Source organism: Chlamydotis macqueenii, chromosome 12 (genome assembly GCF_036417535.1).
Source record: "Chlamydotis macqueenii isolate bChlMac1 chromosome 12, bChlMac1.mat, whole genome shotgun sequence".
In the NCBI taxonomy this organism is placed as follows: domain Eukaryota; kingdom Metazoa; phylum Chordata; class Aves; order Otidiformes; family Otididae; genus Chlamydotis; species Chlamydotis macqueenii.
Genome location: NC_141567.1, coordinates 16,715,978 through 16,732,715, shown reverse-complemented (window position 1 = coordinate 16,732,715; position 16,738 = coordinate 16,715,978). Strand labels below are relative to the sequence as shown.

At 55.3% G+C, this 16,738-nt stretch overlaps 2 protein-coding genes across 2 annotated transcripts; one reads left to right on the top strand and one right to left on the bottom strand.

Moving 5' to 3' along the window:
* Window positions 1-1,183: 1,183 nt before the first annotated feature.
* LOC104483978 (cytochrome P450 1A5-like) lies at window positions 1,184-5,339 on the bottom strand. Its single transcript, XM_086757606.1, has 7 exons — window positions 5,213-5,339; window positions 3,760-4,639; window positions 3,204-3,330; window positions 2,556-2,645; window positions 2,344-2,467; window positions 1,856-1,942; window positions 1,184-1,608 (listed from the first exon to the last, which is right to left on the bottom strand). Exons 2-7 carry the CDS (start codon window positions 4,603-4,605, stop codon window positions 1,302-1,304), a joined length of 1,581 nt encoding a protein of 526 aa, XP_086613732.1. The 5' UTR covers window positions 4,606-4,639; window positions 5,213-5,339; the 3' UTR covers window positions 1,184-1,301.
* Window positions 5,340-9,276: 3,937 nt separating this feature from the next.
* On the top strand, window positions 9,277-15,286 carry LOC104481529 (cytochrome P450 1A4). Its single transcript, XM_086757564.1, has 7 exons — window positions 9,277-9,308; window positions 10,203-11,068; window positions 11,320-11,446; window positions 11,709-11,798; window positions 11,884-12,007; window positions 12,563-12,649; window positions 13,837-15,286. The coding sequence occupies exons 2-7, from the start codon at window positions 10,211-10,213 to the stop codon at window positions 14,141-14,143; spliced, it is 1,593 nt and encodes a 530-aa protein (XP_086613690.1). The 5' UTR covers window positions 9,277-9,308; window positions 10,203-10,210; the 3' UTR covers window positions 14,144-15,286.
* The last annotated feature ends 1,452 nt before the right edge of the window (window positions 15,287-16,738 follow it).

Sequence of the window (16,738 nt, the reverse complement as noted above, 5' to 3'; positions counted from 1 at the left end):
GGTTACAGTTGTTCCTGTATCATTGCTTGCCAGGTGCTGGATTGGCTAAGATGCCTTTGCGTGCAAGTTGAAGAAAAGGAAGCATCTGGCTCTGCTGGCATGGGTTGACTGGCAGCCAATGTAAACTCTTGGGTCTGAGCTAGAGAAGTCCTCTTCTCCTTCTCTGCCCCGTTGTGAAAATACCCTTGCTCCAGCCCGCAATGCCAGCAGCTTGACTTTCTCAATAGCAAGGGACTGCCTGTTGGGCTTGGTGGACCTTCTCACTCCAGATGGACTGCAGAACTCGTGCCAGGTGCATGGTGAGACTGGCAGCCGTTGCAGTCATGGTAAGACGCAAACCCTTCACAGCCATCACTGGCCCAGCATAGAAACACCTGGTGACTACAGCAATGGGAGGGGTAAAGGCATCGTTCCTTGTGTCCTTCAGGGCCAGCAGGGACTATGGTGAATGAGGCTTAAGGTGGCTGAAGTCCTCTAACACAATGGTCCCTCCAGGGAGGCTTTTTCCTCCAGCTCATTTTTCTGAAGAAAGTAACCTGAGCAGAAGGAGAACCTCTGACGCAAGGTTGTCTGAAAGATTCTCAAAGAGGCACCAGAGTGCTTTAAGCTCCTCTACGGACAAAGATAAACCTCTCCTGAATGGGATCTTAGAGTGACATGACAACTCAGCTAGGCAATTAAAAACATAGTGTAGAAACAAGGGAACAGGCTGTCTTTAGAGGACTTGGAGACGTATTAGTGTTTTCCCAAGATTTCCAAGGTTTTTTTTTTCCCTGCAGACACATCTACAGTGAAGGTAAACGTCAATCAGTGAAAATTCGTCCCCTGATACTGGCTGGACCTCAGTAACATCATCCTCATCTCCACCCAAGCTTTGGGCACCACTTCAGCCAAGATCTTAAACACCAATGGATGCTGTGGGGATACGGCATGGATTGGCTGTCTGTCAGCTATCAAAGAGCGATTCTAAAAGAATACAGACCGATGGTATTCAGACGGTTGGTTTTGGGTACATTCCCTTTCCTTCCAGCAAAAGGCAGTTCACACACCACCGTGAATGTGCTTTATGGCACTAAGACTAGATGTGATGGAATATCCAACACTAGATGGAATATCCAGCACTAGAAACGCTGGAAAATGAAAAGGCAAGACATGCTACAAAGTGAATACGATAAGCCAGGAGTTACAACGGCTTCAGTTTATTACATCACCCCATAAAGTTGTACCAGACCCAGCTTTGCTACAAGGACACCCAGGTCTTTGCCCCCTGGCGATGTCTAGGCAATGGATAAGCCCACTGCTCAGTTCCTGGTCTTCATGGGGAAGCGCTGCTTGACCTGGAAGTGCTCACATCTTTTGTGCTTCATGGACAGCCCATAGATTGGGGTCATGTCCACCTTCGTGCCGTTGCAGACACTGAACTCCAGCTGCTGGAGCAAGGTGGACAGGAAAAGGAAGACCTGCCACCTGGCAATGGGTTCCCCAATGCACTTCCTCTTCCCCAGGCCAAAAACCAGCACCTTCTCCCCATCCACTTTGTTCACTTCTGTCCCTTCAGCGTTGAGGAAACGCTCTGGGTTGAAGGTCGATGGATCCTTCCAAAGTTTCCTGGAAAGGAAAACACGAGATGCTGAGATGGTGTCTCCTGACCACGGGTGTAGGAGGACACTGGAAGGTGATAGCTCAGAGAGGTCAGGGGGAACTGTCAGTAAGAATATCCTTGAATTTAGTAGATACCTCACCTGCTCCCTTTTATCTTAAAGCAAGTTGACCCCACGTCTGCCCAGGAAGATAACTGTGCAGGAAGGGGCCTGCATGTCACTGCAGGATGCTTTCTGCCTCTAAAGGTACTTACTCATCATGATTCACTTGCCACTGATTAACAAACACGCAGCGGTCCTTTGGGATGTAGTAGCCATTCAGCACCGTGTCCCTGGTCGTGCTGGAGAGAGAAAGGACTGTGAGAGTTTGGGAAGCAAAAAGGCTCTTCAGACTCCTCAGGGGACTGGTAGTTGGCTCCTGATGCTGCTGAAGTAAGGATGTGTCCAAAGAGATGGCTTTATGAGAGGCAGTTGCATTGTCTGTGAGCTGGATGGGGCAACCCCTACCTGAGCTGGGTGGAGTATCTCCAGGGAAGCCAGCAGAAGGCAAGGGTTGCTCTTTGGGAGCTCCCACATTGCCCTGCACAAGAGCTGTGAGCTCCCCATGCCCGTGACGAAGCCATCATTCTACAAGCTGACAAGCATCTTCCCTGCCTCTCACCACACCGCTGCCGGCGAGGCTGTAACAAGATGCCTCAAGTCCACCCTGTCCCTCCGCCTCCTTTGCAACCTCAGCACTTGCCTGTGCGGGATGGTGAAGGGCAGGAAGGAGGAGTGCCGGAACATCTCCAGGATAAAGGCTTCTGTATAGGGCAGCATGCCCCGGTCCGACAGCCTCGGTCTCCTCTCCTGGCCAATGATCTGGTCTGAGGGAGGTCGAGAGGAGGGAGCAGGTTGGGGTCAGCCCTCGACAGAGAGGTTTTGGCCCTGGAGGCAGCGGGCTCATGGGCTCACCTAGTTCTTTCTGGATCTTCTTCTGGATGTTGGGGTATGTCACGAGATACATAAGGCTCCAGGATAAGGCAGTTGTCACGGTGTCAAAGCCTGGTCAAAGAGGAAAGCACGTAGATGAGATCTGTACAACATGCAGGGCACATGCCTTGGTTTGCTGCCTAACCATCACATGGAACAGTCTTGGATGGCTAAGAAGGCAGAGGACATCCTAGGCACGCAGTAAGGCTTGAGTTTCTATCCTGCCGGAGAAAACTGCTAAAATATTTCGCTCTCATTCATCCTAATCCACCCTTGTGTTATGTCAGGTTTGTATAACTTCTCTGGAATCGAGGGAGTTTCCACAGACTAACTCAAAAATGAATCAGTCACTAATCTCCCACAACTGGGAAAAGCCATCCTGGCTTGTGGAGCTTCACTGAGCTATAAGCCATGGCTTTTGCTTTTCCCTGACACCTCTTTCCAGAGCTCATGTCCCATGTTGGTCTCTAGGAGTGTCCCTGGATGGTCCAGGAAGACCAGTGAGCAGGATAATGAGTGCTTAGACCCAAACTGGCTGCCTGGTGTCAGACAAAGATGGGTCAGATAGAGCTATAACATGAGGAGCCTGGGAAAATCTGCAGTAGCTGAGGGACCAGTGGGAAAAGATACCTGCTCCAAAGAGGTCATTCACAAGGTTGACGATCTTCTCCTTAGGGATCTGCATGGCAGTATTTGCTTCCACTTTTTTCTCCAGGCACTGCTCAATGAGCGAGTCAGTGATGTCTCGGACGTTGTTCTGAGAGGAAGAGAAGACGAGTCGTGGCAGCAGAACCAGTAGAGGAATGGGTGTTACTGAGCAACAACCGGATGCTAGCAGAGCCTAGGGTCATACGAGCTCTGGAGAACATCAGCTTTCAGCCCCCATGGTCCCTACCACTTTTGCAGCCTATCAAAACAAGGAGACGGTTCAGATCAGATATTCAACCAACAAACTGCCCCTGTCACACAGGGCCGTGGAGGAGAAGGAGGACGGCAATACTGGACTGCACATGGAGAGACTACAGGTGAGCAAGACTACAGCTGGACTTGCTAAATGCAGCAATACCTGTAAGAACGTAAACACCTGTGGATGCTTGGCTGCAGGAAGGAAAACAATTTGCTAATAGGGAGGGGCAGAGAGTGGGGACACATCTCTGGTGCAGGTGAGGGTCCTGCAAGCTCTTACCTCGTCATAGGTCTCATAGTGCTCTTTAACAATCTTCTGCAGAAAATGGAGGAATCGCTTGTTGAAATCTTTAAATAAATTCATGCTGCGGCTGGGAAGATACTGGAGCAGGGGTATGAAGTCAGCAAGGTTGCCAGAAGCGGCCACCTCTACAAACTGGTCAGTTACATTCACCACGTCGAGCAGCTCTTGATCATTGTGGTTGTAGCGCTTGCCAAAGCAGATGGCACAGATGACGTTGGCCACAGAGACCACCAGGTATCGGTAAGGGTCAAAGCTCTTCTCCTTATCCGTCAGCTCCAGGAGCTTGGTGACCAAGTAGTCAGCCTCCTTGGAGACGTGCTCCTCCAGGAGGCAGATGGATGAGGACGTGGGGCTGGGGGCAATGGAGAAGGTCTTCAGGGCGTTCTGCGCCAACTTTCTGCGGGCTTTCCACACCTCCCCTGAGTCAGGGCTGAAGGTTAGGCTCTGGCCATCCGTGACAAAGCGGAAGCTGTAGAGGTCAGGGCGTCCCATGAACTCTTCTCCTTGCTTCACCAGGGCTTGCTTGATGGTGTCCAGCCCGCTCAGCACCACGACGGGACGCGTGCCGATCCTGACCTCCATTACGTCCCCGTACTTCTGGCTCAGCCTGGTCAGGGCCAGGTGCGTGTCCTTCCTCAGCTCCAGCGCATTGCCGAGGATGGGGTAGCCTCTGGGTCCTGGGGGGCTCTTCAGCCCCTTGGGCACATGCTGCCGGAGGGACTGGAGGAGCAGGAAGACCAGGCAGAAGACAGTAGCCGCGAGGATGACCTCGGTGGCCGAGACAATGCCTTGGCTTCCCACCAGCGACATCTCAGCCTTCATCGTCGCTGGAATGTCGGAACGCTAAGGGAGTGAACTAGAAGCACGGAGAAGAGCCACGATTAGCAAGAGGCTGAGTCCTGCAGATGTTCCTGATGCTGAGAATGGGCACCAAGTGCCCTTAAACAGTTCAGGGTGATGCAGCTGCCTGTGCAGCACTTTCGAGTTTTCAAGGGGCAAAATCTGGAGTCTTATAAAGACTCCAAACACACCCATCACTTAAGGGGGACCTCGGCAACCCCAGAGCCTGTGGTGGTACCCCTTCCCCTTGAAGATCCTCAGCACCTGCCGGCACAGCCACAGCTCTCACCCAGGTGAAAACTGCAGCTCAAAAACGTGCAGGGAGGCAGGAGGAGAGGAACAGCAGCTCCTCAGTGAACCTGGCCCCAGGTCCAGCAAATCTGTGAGAATGTATAGCCAGGAGTCCGGATCTGTGGAGCAGCTACTGGCGCGTCAGGGCACGGAGAGTGGGGATGCCCTGCAGGAATGCAGGACTCATTGGGTGGGCAGGGGAGGGAGGGGAGAGCCTAGTGCATTAATTTCTCCTTCAGGAGACCTTCCTGGTCCTATATCCATGTTCAAAACCACATGCACACACGGTGTCTCCTACCTGCAAGTCCTTGCGATAGTCAGGGCTGGTTTTACTGCCCGTGGCTCTCAGCAAAGATAGGCAGAGGGTGTCCTGGGGAGCACAGGAGATCCTATTCTGCTGCCTGGACCTTCTTCTCCTGACACCTGGAAGGCCATGGCTTTATATGCACTCCTCTCGTCACACAGCCGAGTGCTTATCTCTGGAGGGTCACGGCATGAGAGCTACCCATTAACAAACGGGGCTGAGCCTGGCTGGAGCCAGCCCAAGAAGCCCAGGCAGATATTTCCTCAGCTCTAACAGGCTCCAAGGGATGAACATTGACTTCTCCTGCCCGCACACGTGCCTGCTCCAGAGCTTTCGACGGGGAGGCAGAAGGGGGTCCCGAAGCCCTGCCCTGGAAAGGATGGAGGACGCACTCTTGGAGTGGCTGCCCCATGGGATGTGGGTGTCAGTGTTTCCCCTAAAGCCCTTCCTTGGGCTGACCAGACTCTTCCCAGCACACAGAGAGAGATGTCACCTCCCTGGACACTCTGGAGGTGCTGGGAGCTACAAACTCCAGCTGCTTCCAGCAGCGAGGGGATGCATTTGCAGCACGGCATCCATGGCCACAGCCCTCTCCATCCCCAGGGAAGCATCCAGCAGGCCCCCGCGCCCTGGGAGCCGTCGTGGCCAGACCTTCTGGCCCAGCAGCAGAGTCAGGCTCAGGTTAACGATTGCCCAGGTTCGCGTGAGAAGGCGGCTGGCTCGCTTCCCCCGGCTCCTCCGTGGCAAACAGGCAGCAGGGGAGAGGAGTGGCGGGGCAGAGGGGAGGAGGTGAGCCGGGGAGATGGGAAAGGTGAAAGGGGCAACACAGGGCAAGGCTGGGGCAGCTCATCCTGCCAAAAACACAGCGTGCCACCCGGCTGGAGATGCAGGAGCTGCCGTTCGAGCTGGGGCAGCATTCCGGGCTTAGGGAACGATGAGTTGGGAACACTAACTAGCCGTAGGGAATGAGACAGAGCTTTGGGGTTCAGCCCTAAGTTTTTTTTTCAATCTTTGAAAACTGTAGTGGGAAGTTGGCCCAGGTGAAAGCTGAGCTAATATTTAATAAAGGCTTTCAACATCTGGGCTAATCAGGCTCATTAATAGGAATGACGCCATTCATTAATGCCTGGTGAGAACAGTTACAAAACCCCAGCTGCTAATATTCATTCTGATAATTGCCAGGCACCTCGCAGCCCCACCAGCCCCCGCTTCGCCAGGTGATGCCTCCCAGTGAGGAAGAGGCTTGGGAGCGCTTTCGGGGAGGCAGGCTGGGGTTTCGCAGGAGCAGGGCAAAGCGAGGCTTGTCTCGCGGGCTGGATCCAGCTGTTGTCTCCCATCTCTGTGGATCTACCCGGCTCCACGGCACGGAGGTGGGCAGATTGACACCTCCCAGGCAGCATTTCGGACCTCGGTGGCCTGGCACTGGCGGAAAACCCGCACCAGCCTCTCCTGATCCATCGTATCGCAAAGCGCTGGAGGGGCTGAGGAGGGTCCTGGGGCTGCAGCAGGAACACCAGAAAGGTTCCCCAGGACCCACTCACCCCCCTTCCACTCCCCCATCTCATTCCCTGTCCCCGTCCCCCCTACTCCAGCCTCCTCCGCGCTCGCTGCCAAGCCCTGCGAGGGCTGGGTGCCTCCCGATGAGAACAGCGTTAAGAGCTGCCGCCTTGCGTGCCAGGCAGCCTCACACCCCAAACACATCCTCACCCAGCCCCAGGGGGTCCCACCCCGGCCACCGCCCGTCGCTGAGCCCTCAGGTCCCCGGAGCTGGCCCGTGGGGACAGCTGGAGAGCCACCACAGCCTCACACACACCTGCCAGGGCATGCAGGGGCACCTTGCATGCCATCCATGGGTCACCGCTGCCGGGAGGATCCTGGCTGCGTGCATATGGGTTTGCTAGTGCACGTGCTCGTGCAAGGATATACGTGTGCAAGGGGACGACGGCACACACGCAGGTGTGGCAGAGTGTGTGTGTAGGGGAAAATGTGCAAATCCGTACATGCAAGAGCAGAAATTTGCCGTGCATTTGTAGGCAAGCGCGCTATTTTCACGTTTATAAGAAACACAGAGCGCGTTCGTGCGCAATGCACGGGGCACGTGCTGCAGCATGTGCTGCGGGACAGCGGGGATGCGCGCCGGCTCTGTACACCCAACACATGTGCACGGTCTGTACGTGCAGCGACGCGCCGGTACAGGTGTATGTACAGACCGAGTGAACGCACGTACCCCAGCCTCACGCAGGACAGGAGGGGCGTGGGCTCACGGGAGCCATGGGTATCCGCATGCATTTTACGAGGTGCTGCGGTGCGTGTCAGCGCACATGGAGGCATCTCCACCTGGGGTTTATGGATACGTTGACGTGTCCCGTGTGGTCTGCATGTCCCGAGCAGCCCCTGTCTCCTGGGGCATGGAGAAAGGCAGAGTGGGGGGGCATTCGCACCCCTGGGGATGGACAGCCCTGCCTGGGACAGTTCATCATTCAGTGTACACTGGACCCCAAAGGGGACATTCGTGGTGGCACGATTGAGACCTCCTCCCCACAATTTTGTACAGTGGGAAACTGCCCACTGCCCCACTCCTCGTGGCTGGAGAAGGCTGGGACCTCAGTGTCCTATGGAAGGAGATACGAGTGGCGGGGGGGCGCTGCTGTCCCCTCGCAGGTGACGGCAGCATCCTGTGGTAGAGGGGATGTTACCCTCAGAATCGGGGACCTCCTCTCCCCTCACCAGCCGAGGTGCGGGGGGGGGTGCTGATCCTGAGCTGCTGCGGCGCCGCTTTGACCCCGGGCCAAGCTCCTGGACGTGAGGCCACCGCCCTGGTCCTTTAAAAGCCATTTCCCCCCCCACCCACCCATAGCGTGACTGCGAGTGACCGGGGCGGCCCTCCCGGGTCTGTCCGGAGCCCCTTCGCACGCAATGTCCCCAGTGCCACCCCTGGGACTGCTCCCCGGGCGGGGCGGGACCCTTTGGCCCTTCTCCCATCTCGCTGTAGCCGGGCTTGGGACAGGGGTGCGGGTGGAGGGGGTGAGATTTGGGGTGCGGGCTTTGGGGTCCCTCCTTGTCCTCTCTGAAGGGTGAGTCACCCTGTCACCCCACGGGGACCGGGGATGGAGGGGCTGGAGACGCAAACTCCGCCTAATCCTCCCCTGCCCTGGTGCTCTGAGACCCCCGACGTGCCCTCCACCCCCCCGCCACCTCGCCCCCCGGGGCCGCTCCGTCGCCAGGGGACAGGAGGTGACAGAGGCCACCGGCCGCTTCTCACGCGAACCTGGAGAATTTTTAACCGGGCAGCGAGGGCCGTGACCTCCGGCTCTTCCCCCGCCGCCCCCTTCCCCACGGGGGCCCGATCCGGGCTGCGGGCCAGCACAGAGCCCCGCAGCGTGGGGGGCACACACACGACATGAATACAGCGACACCCCGGCCGGGGTGGGAAGGGGGTGAATCCCCCCTCCCCTCCCGCCCGGCACAGCGCACCCCGGGGCTATTTTCCCACGCTCCCCCTCGCCCCGCGGCACCGGACACCGGGGCTACGGGCACCGGCTGGGATGGGGAGGGGGACACTGGATGGAGCCGGGGTGCCCGCAGCGAGGGGTGGCGGGGGGGGGAGACGAGAGGGGGGGTTGAACCGGCGCCTTTAAGATCCTACCGGTAGCGTGACTGGAGTGACCGGGGCGGTGCGGGTTGCCCAAACATCCCGCCCGCTTCGCACGCGATGCCCTCCCCGGTCTGGAACCTACCGGCACCCCCCCCCTCCGCCACACCCTCCCCCTCCCCGGACCCGTCGGGACCCCCCCCTCCTCCTTCCCCCGCCGCCTTGCACCCCCCCGCGGGTCCCATCCCACACCCCACGCGTCAAAGGGATGCGCAGCCCCTCTCCTGCCATCCCGGGGGGGGGGGTGTGGGGGTGTGGGGGTGTCCGGGTTAGTTATTTAGGAGTTTGAACGCTCGTCAGCTTTGATTAGGCTTCGGTCACGTGGCAGGAGGTTGCCGGGCCAATCAGGGCGAGCGGCGATGCATATAAAGCAGGAGCGGAGGGCGAGCGGGGTACCTGCCGGCAGGATCGGGCTCCCCGCCCCCCTCCGCTCCAGAGGTGAGTACACTCGGGGTGCCCGAAGGATGGAGAGGTGTCGGGGGGGCACACTTCCCGCTCCCCCAGGGCACCCTCGAGGGATGGGAAGCCCCACTGTAGTGTGTCCCCCTCTCTGGCTCCCAAAATCCCCCCTAGCATCCTTCCCGGAGCTGTGGGGTGGTGGTTCCTGGGGGAGCCGGGGGTCCTGGGGCTAGTCCTGGTCCCTCTTGCCCAGCTGTGGGCTGGGAGGGGGTCCCAGCCAGGCTGCATCCACTGCAGTGCTGCTGACTTGGGGGTCTCAGCAGCATCCCTCCAAGGCTCCTCACCCCATGGGACCTGGGCATCCCACGGAGGGGTGTAGCACCTTGCCAAACCCCAGAGCAGGTCGGGTTTCAGACCCAGCCTCTTCCTACCCCTGGTCGGGGTTATCTGAGGGATTTCTGACAGAGCTGGGAGCAGCCTGCCAGCCCCATGGTCAGCTTTCCTGGCCACCGATGGCTGGGAAGATGAAGATTTAGGATGATTGAAATGCTTACTTTGCTTGTGAGCAGTGGCTCAGGGTGAGCCACCAGATGACTCAAATCAGGGGGATTCAGCTCTCCTATAGCCAAGCGCTCTGGAAAAGTCTCTGCAGTATTAATGAGAGGTCCTGCAGTTAAAAGAGCACATTTCCAACCCTGGCACACAGAGAAAAAGCCATGGGACCTGTTCCTTTGACTCCTGGCTAGCAAAAATAAACTGCTTTCACTTAAAAGCAGTTTCCTAAAGTTCCTAAAACCAACGCAGCTCTGGATCAGAAGTTAAGCCCAGCTCCCCTGCCCACAGTCCTGCACAGTTGCAACTAAGAGCATCTCAAACTAGAGATGCTCCATGGACCTTCCACCCTTCGTAAAGACTCTTTGGTTTATTACTAAGGTTTCTAGATGCCGGCAGCGATGAAGGCTGAGATGTCGCTGGTGGGAAGCCAAGTCACTGTCTCGGCCACCGAGGTCCTCCTCGCGGCTACTGTCTTCTGCCTGGTCTTCCTGCTCCTCCAGTCCCTCCGGCAGCATGTGCCCAAGGGGCTGAAGAGCCCCCCAGGACCCAGAGGCTACCCCATCCTCGGCAACGCGCTGGAGCTGAGGAAGGACACACACCTGGTCCTGACCAGGCTGAGCCAGAAGTACGGGGACGTGATGGAGGTCAGGATCGGCACACGTCCCGTCGTGGTGCTGAGCGGGCTGGACACCATCAAGCAAGCCCTGGTGAAGCAAGGAGAAGAGTTCATGGGACGCCCTGACCTCTACAGCTTTCAATACATTTCGAATGGCCAGAGCCTAGCCTTCAGCCCTGACTCAGGGGAGGTGTGGAAAGCCCGCAGAAAGTTGGCGCAGAACGCCCTGAAGACCTTCTCCATTGCCCCCAGCCCCACGTCCTCATCCATCTGCCTCCTGGAGGAGCACGTCTCCAAGGAGGCTGACTACTTGGTCACCAAGCTCCTGGAGCTGACGGACAAGGAGAAGAGCTTTGACCTTAACCAGTACCTGGTGGTCTCTGTGGCCAACGTCATCTGTACCATCTGCTTTGGCAAGTGCTATGACCACAATGACCAAGAGCTGCTCGACGTGGTGAACTTCAACAATGAATTTGGAGAGGTGGCCGCTTCTGGCAACCTTGCTGACTTCATACCCCTGCTCCAGTATCTTCCCAGCCGCACCATGAAGCTCTTTAAGGATGTCAACAGGCGTTTCAGCTTCTTTGTGCAAAAAATTGTCCAGGAGCATTATACCAGCTTTGACAAGGTAAGAGCTTGGATGCTCTTGGATGTGGGCAAAGATGTCTACAATTGGCTGCCTGCCTGGCAACTGGTGGGGGGGCGGGGGGTGGGGGGGGGAGAGGATACGCTCTTGTTCTCCCATCTCTGCCCAGGAAAGCTCCTTGGAGCTTTCAAATCTGCAGTTAATGCCCCCATGACCCAGCAGTGGCTGAGGGAGGAGATGTTTCCCTAGCCCTGGGTGTCCACGACGTCCCTGACCCACTAGCTCTTCCCCAGGAGCACATCCGGGACATCATGGACTCACTGATTGAGCACTGCCAGGAGAAGAGCGCAGGGCAGGATGCCCACGTCCTGCTCTCCAATGAGAAGATCATCAACATTGTCAATGACCTCTTTGGGGCAGGTGAGAACATTTCTGAGGGTAAAACCTCTCTGCTGGGAGGCTGGGTGGGGGAAGCGGGACATCAAGGTGAGACCTTGGCCATGCTTGGGTGTTTGGAACTGCTGCTGGGCTCATGGATGCTCTCCTGAGTGGATGCAGATGGCTCTTCAGTGATAGCTGATGGGGAATCGCTCCATGGCCAACATCTAGAGTGATGGGGTCTGTAAATACCCACTCATCTGTCACCTTTTGGTAACTAAATGCCTTTTTCATGTCCATCCAGGCTTCGACACTGTAACAACCGCCTTATCCTGGAGCTTCATGTACGCCGCCTTGTACCCCAACATCCAGAAGAAGATCCATGAAGAACTAGGTGAGTCCATGAGCCCGCTGCCTCCAGGGCCAAAACCTCTATGGCGAGGACTGACCCCAACCTCCCTCCTTTCGACCTCCCTCAGACCAGATCATTGGCCAGGAGAGGAGACCGAGGCTGTCGGACCGGGGCACGCTGCCCTACACAGAAGCCTTTATCCTGGAGACGTTCCGGCACTCCTCCTTCCTGCCCTTCACCATCCCGCACAGGTATGGGCTGGAGCAGCTGACATGTTATTCGGGGTTTTTTTGGAGTGGTTTTCTGGGAGGTGCCATTTAGGCAGATAATTGCCTGGGAATCAGTCCCTGCTGTGGGGAAATATTCTGGTGCACAGCCTGAATGACTCGTGTTAAAGCTCCCCATAGCTTTCACGCTCACCGATAGCGCAGCTGCCACATTGTGCTGGTGCCTACGTCTGCGTCTGCTACCCCTGGGGCCAGTACCTGCCCAGCTTGCTGCCCTCCTGGGGTCAGATCCTTCACTTTGAGGGCAGGTTTACTCCAAAGCCTTTGCTGGCGGAGGGATGGTGAACACCTCTGGGTTTATATTTACCCTTACCTTGGGAGAAGCACGACTCATCCAGCTTCCTGAAACTGGAATCTTTCTGCTTGAGGAAAAGTGTTAACCAAGTCTTCCAAATACAAATTGGGGCATTTCCTAGCCAGTCCACAGAGTACAAATAGGGCGTTGAAAACTAAACATCTCCAGGACATGAAGTTGTGGGTCTCCTCTTAACTTCTCCCCTCCGCCCATATTTCTTTCAGTACAACGAAAGCGACGGCGTTGAACGGCTATTACATCCCCAAGGACACCTGCGTGTTCATCAACCAGTGGCAAGTGAATCACGATGAGTGAGTACACCAAATCCCCTGTGCTTATCCAGGCTGCGATGGCTTTACTGGGCATTAAGTTCGCTCCAGTCCTTCAGAGCAGCATGCCAAAAGCCAAATGGCTCACAAAGGCAGAAAAGGGCAGATCGGACAAAAATTGTGTGGGTTTGATGCTGAGCCCAGCCTCAGGTCTCCTGGGCATGGCGCTGCTCTCAGTTGACTTGGTCACTAGTTCAGCAACTCCCCAACATCAGGGCTTACCCAATTTATGTGATGATGTCCTCAACGCACTGGACTTCCCACGTACATGCGAGGGTTGGCAGCTTGGGCTGCTGAATGATTAGGAATTGGAAGATCCTCCTGCCAAGCAGCCCTTGTGATCCAGGTTGACAGCTTTGGATGTACTCAACGGGAACTGCCTGGATCCTTCTTTCAGGGAGGAAAATGTCCTGGCGTGACTCTCGTTAAACTCAATAGGCTCATGCCGTTATTGCTGACAATCAGCTTTGGTGAATGAGAGGGGATTTGGAAACCAAAGCCCCACCTTACCCCTCCACTGCTGTCCAGCAGAGATTCTCCTGGGGGGAGCAAGTTGACTAAGGCTCGACACAGAAGGTAGTTCCCAGATCAGGCATTTTGGATCAGAAGCTAAAACAGTCCAACGGCACAGAACTATTACACTATTCCTTCTGCTCCTGCATATGCTGGTGAGCATTGCAATGGGAACGCTGTCTTTAGAGCCAGAGAGGATTCCCCATATCCAAGCAGAAATTCTCATCTAAGGCACTGGAAAATCCCACATGGCACTTCCCAGCAGCCGGGCTGGGAAGTTTTGCTGGGAACATTCAAGGTGGGAAAACCCTCCACCCTTCCTCTTTAAGAGATGCTGACCGATATCTGCACAGAGATTTTCTTTTTCTCCTTTCAGCTGCAGGGTCTCTAGATATTACATGCTGAATTAACTCCATCCCCTGCTATCTGCGCAGTCAAACACAATCTGAGTTTGAAACAGAGGTTTCAATAGACTGAGCTGATGGAGTCTGACATGCAGTTGGCATTTTACATCAGGGGTAGAGGTTGCCAAAGCTTTTGGACGGTGAAACGAGAAAGTATTGCAATGCTTCTCGCTGCGAGGAGTTTTTTTGACTGCTGTCCCCATCACGGTGGGTAAAGATGGCTTCCTCAGGCATGTCTCCTTTCTGCTGCAGGAAGCTTTGGAAGGATCCCGCAACCTTCAACCCTGAGCGGTTCCTCAACGCTGCAGGGACTGAAATAAACAGGACGAAGAGCGAGAAAGTGATGGCTTTCGGTTTGGGGAAGAGGCGATGCATCGGGGAAACCATCGGCCGGTGGGAGATCTTCCTCTTCTTGGCCACCATGCTGCAGCAGCTGGAGTTCAGCCTCCGCCCCGGGGAGCAAGTGGACATCACTCCTCAGTACGGGCTGACAATGAAATACAAGAAATGCGACTGCTTCCAGGTTAGGAAGCGTTTCCCCATGAAGAGCTCTCCATAAGCTGCAGGAGGAAGCATCGCTTTGCAGAAGAAAGCCAGCCCTTGCAGTCAGACGCTCAGCCCACTTTTGCTAATGCTCTCTAGACGCCAGCACAGCCCCTCACTGTGTTGCTTCACTGGAAGCTTGTTCATCTCGTGTAAATGCAAGCAGGGAGGGATAGAGCCGGCTTTGCCAGGCTCCTTGCAGCTCCCCTCGCCAGCTCCATTGCCCTTGCCTGTGGAAATCTCACCAGAGGTCCAGCCCTCTCATCCTTCTTGGGGAGGTGCAGGGGGATCGCAGCCCTGTGGTGGGGAGGGGGATGCTTTAGGCTGGGAGAAGCGATGTGGGATGTCGGTAGGGATGTCCTCACCCCACCCAGTGCCACAGGCAGAGACAGAGCTGCAGCAGGCAACTCCCTTCATCCACCAAATGGGAATAAACCTGCAGGTTCCTCCCCGAGAAACCTGGCCAGCCTTTTCCTGCCGGGTGAAAATCTTTCGAGCTCATTTGGCAGAGCTGTTTGCAAAGCCTCCAGCTCCCTGTGCTGATGGGAACGGGCTCTCCCCGCTCCTCCAGCCGCCTGCTGAAGGGCTCTCGAGGCGACGCAGAGGCTGGACCAACCCCTGCGCCAGCGCCCGTCTCGAGTGGACCCGTTCTGGGTGCACCCTCATACAGCTAAATTCCTTGAATGTAAATTCATTAAATGAATCCCCAACTGTTTCTACTGATCCTTGGTGACAGCCTGACTACTAGAAAAAAAATTAATATATACCCATAAGTTCACAAATTGCAGTAGTGCTAGCTAAACTCTTAAAAAGAAGCCTCCTGGAAAGTATCAAAGGGCTGAGAATAAGGGACAAGAAGCAGAGAGAGGCACAGTAGAACACTTCTGGCTTCCAGACTCTGTATTTGCTGCTTTTTTAAAACTAGTTTTCTTCTAGCAAGCCCTAGATTTCTATCTTCAGACTAGTAAAGGAAGCAAGGGTTTGAGGGTTGCGGATGTGCTGCCTTATGTTGCAGTCTGCTTTAGCCAGCATGAAGGTGAATTCTCCGGGCAAACGGAGCAGCAATTCCTGCTTGTTTGTACCTGTGTGGAATGCATCCGTATGCTGGGATATAAGCTGCACAGTATTTCTAACCCAATAAATACTTATATGAAAGTTTCTTAAGTTTCTTGCTTGGTTTTTTTTTTTTTTCTGGTCTTATTCCACTGGGAGAAGATTCGGGAGGGCAAGAGAAACGCCCACACTTCTTTATCACCCTTAAAAATCTGACTTGGATATGTTGGATCAGGGTTTTTCCTATGGAGACACGAGCTGGCTGCTCCTTCACTGTCAGGGCTGTGGCACCAGTGGCATTAGTGGGATTCTTTTAGTCCTTGTAGGTGCTGGATCTGGTCCTCTCCCCGTGTATGCAGAGGAAATGGTTGTGCTGAAGCCTCAGCTGGGATTTGTGCAGAGGTGATGCCAAGCTCCGGCTCAGTTCAGGATTTTGATAAAAATCAGAATTAGCTCTTCTATCTCTGAAAAAAAATGAATCAGCAGCTTGAAAACAGCATTTCACAACCCTCCAGGAGGCGACCCACGGAGGGATGCTCTAAGCCATCGCTGGCTCTGCACTTCCCCATCTCAGAGCACAATTATTTCCAAGGCTTTGCATAACTTCCCTTTAAAAAGGCAACATACATTAAATTGCCATGCAAATAACAAGGCCGTTCATGGAAAACTGGGGTCTGTGCATACCTGACGTGGCATTCCTGCAGGGACCAGCCCTCCAGGGTCTCCAGCTCAGCGGGGTAAGAAACTGCTCTTGCCCCACAAGCATGTTTTCATGAGGCACAAATATTTAGCGAAGCCCACAAACATGGGTGTAATATCATGGGTCTTGGCAAAATTCAGTCTTCTGCTGAAAATCGTGCTTCTCTGCAAATCCCTGCCCCAGGATGCTCCGTAGCACGAGCTCCTCTCTTGCCCCATGCAGGGAGAAAATCAAAATAAGTGCAGAAAGGTTAATATTTGACTCCATCCGTCACCGGGACATAAAGGATAGATTAATAATTCAGTGACCTTTTTAATGGCCACCCGTAATTGCCACATGCCTTCTACCACAGAGTTACTTTTAATTTAGCGGCTGTGCTGTGGAAAGGCTGCTTTCTGGAAGAGGAGCCTTCCTCCCACCATGACCTCGCTCACCTTCACGTTATAGTTACCACTGCTATTGTAATTACTTTTTTTTTAATGAGTGTCCCCAGCACTGCCTGCCGTTTAGCTCGGGAAGGCCAGCCGGCGCACGGATCCAGCACCCCACCCGCTCCTTCCTCCGAGTAACGAGGAAAACAGCCTCCAGCTTCGGAGCAGGGAAAAGCTGGTTTTCATGGAGCCGAGGAGAAAGGAGGAGATGAACGTGCCCGTACCTCTGCCCGTGAGTGGGGGGAGGCGGTGGAGGTGTGAGGAAGGTGTGATGGAGGTGATGAGGGTGGGATGCAAGTGATGGATTCACGATGCAGGGCGTGTGACAGCAGTGATGGCCGGGTGGCAACAGGCCACAGAGGCGATGGGGGTGTGAGGGAGGAGGTGGAGACACGACGGAGGCCATGGAGGTTCGGGAGGATGTGTG

Coding starts and splice junctions, on each gene's coding strand:
- LOC104483978 (XM_086757606.1), bottom strand. CDS start 4,605: ATGAAGGCTGAGATGTCGCTGGTGGGAAGCCAAGGCATTGTCTCGGCC. Junction 3,331..3,759: donor ACTATGAGACCTATGACGAG/GTAAGAGCTTGC, acceptor TCTTCCTCTCAG/AACAACGTCCGAGACATCAC. Junction 2,646..3,203: donor GAATGACCTCTTTGGAGCAG/GTATCTTTTCCC, acceptor CTCTTTGACCAG/GCTTTGACACCGTGACAACT.
- LOC104481529 (XM_086757564.1), top strand. CDS start 10,211: ATGCCGGCAGCGATGAAGGCTGAGATGTCGCTGGTGGGAAGCCAAGTC. Junction 11,799..11,883: donor GAAGATCCATGAAGAACTAG/GTGAGTCCATGA, acceptor GACCTCCCTCAG/ACCAGATCATTGGCCAGGAG. Junction 12,008..12,562: donor CCCTTCACCATCCCGCACAG/GTATGGGCTGGA, acceptor TATTTCTTTCAG/TACAACGAAAGCGACGGCGT.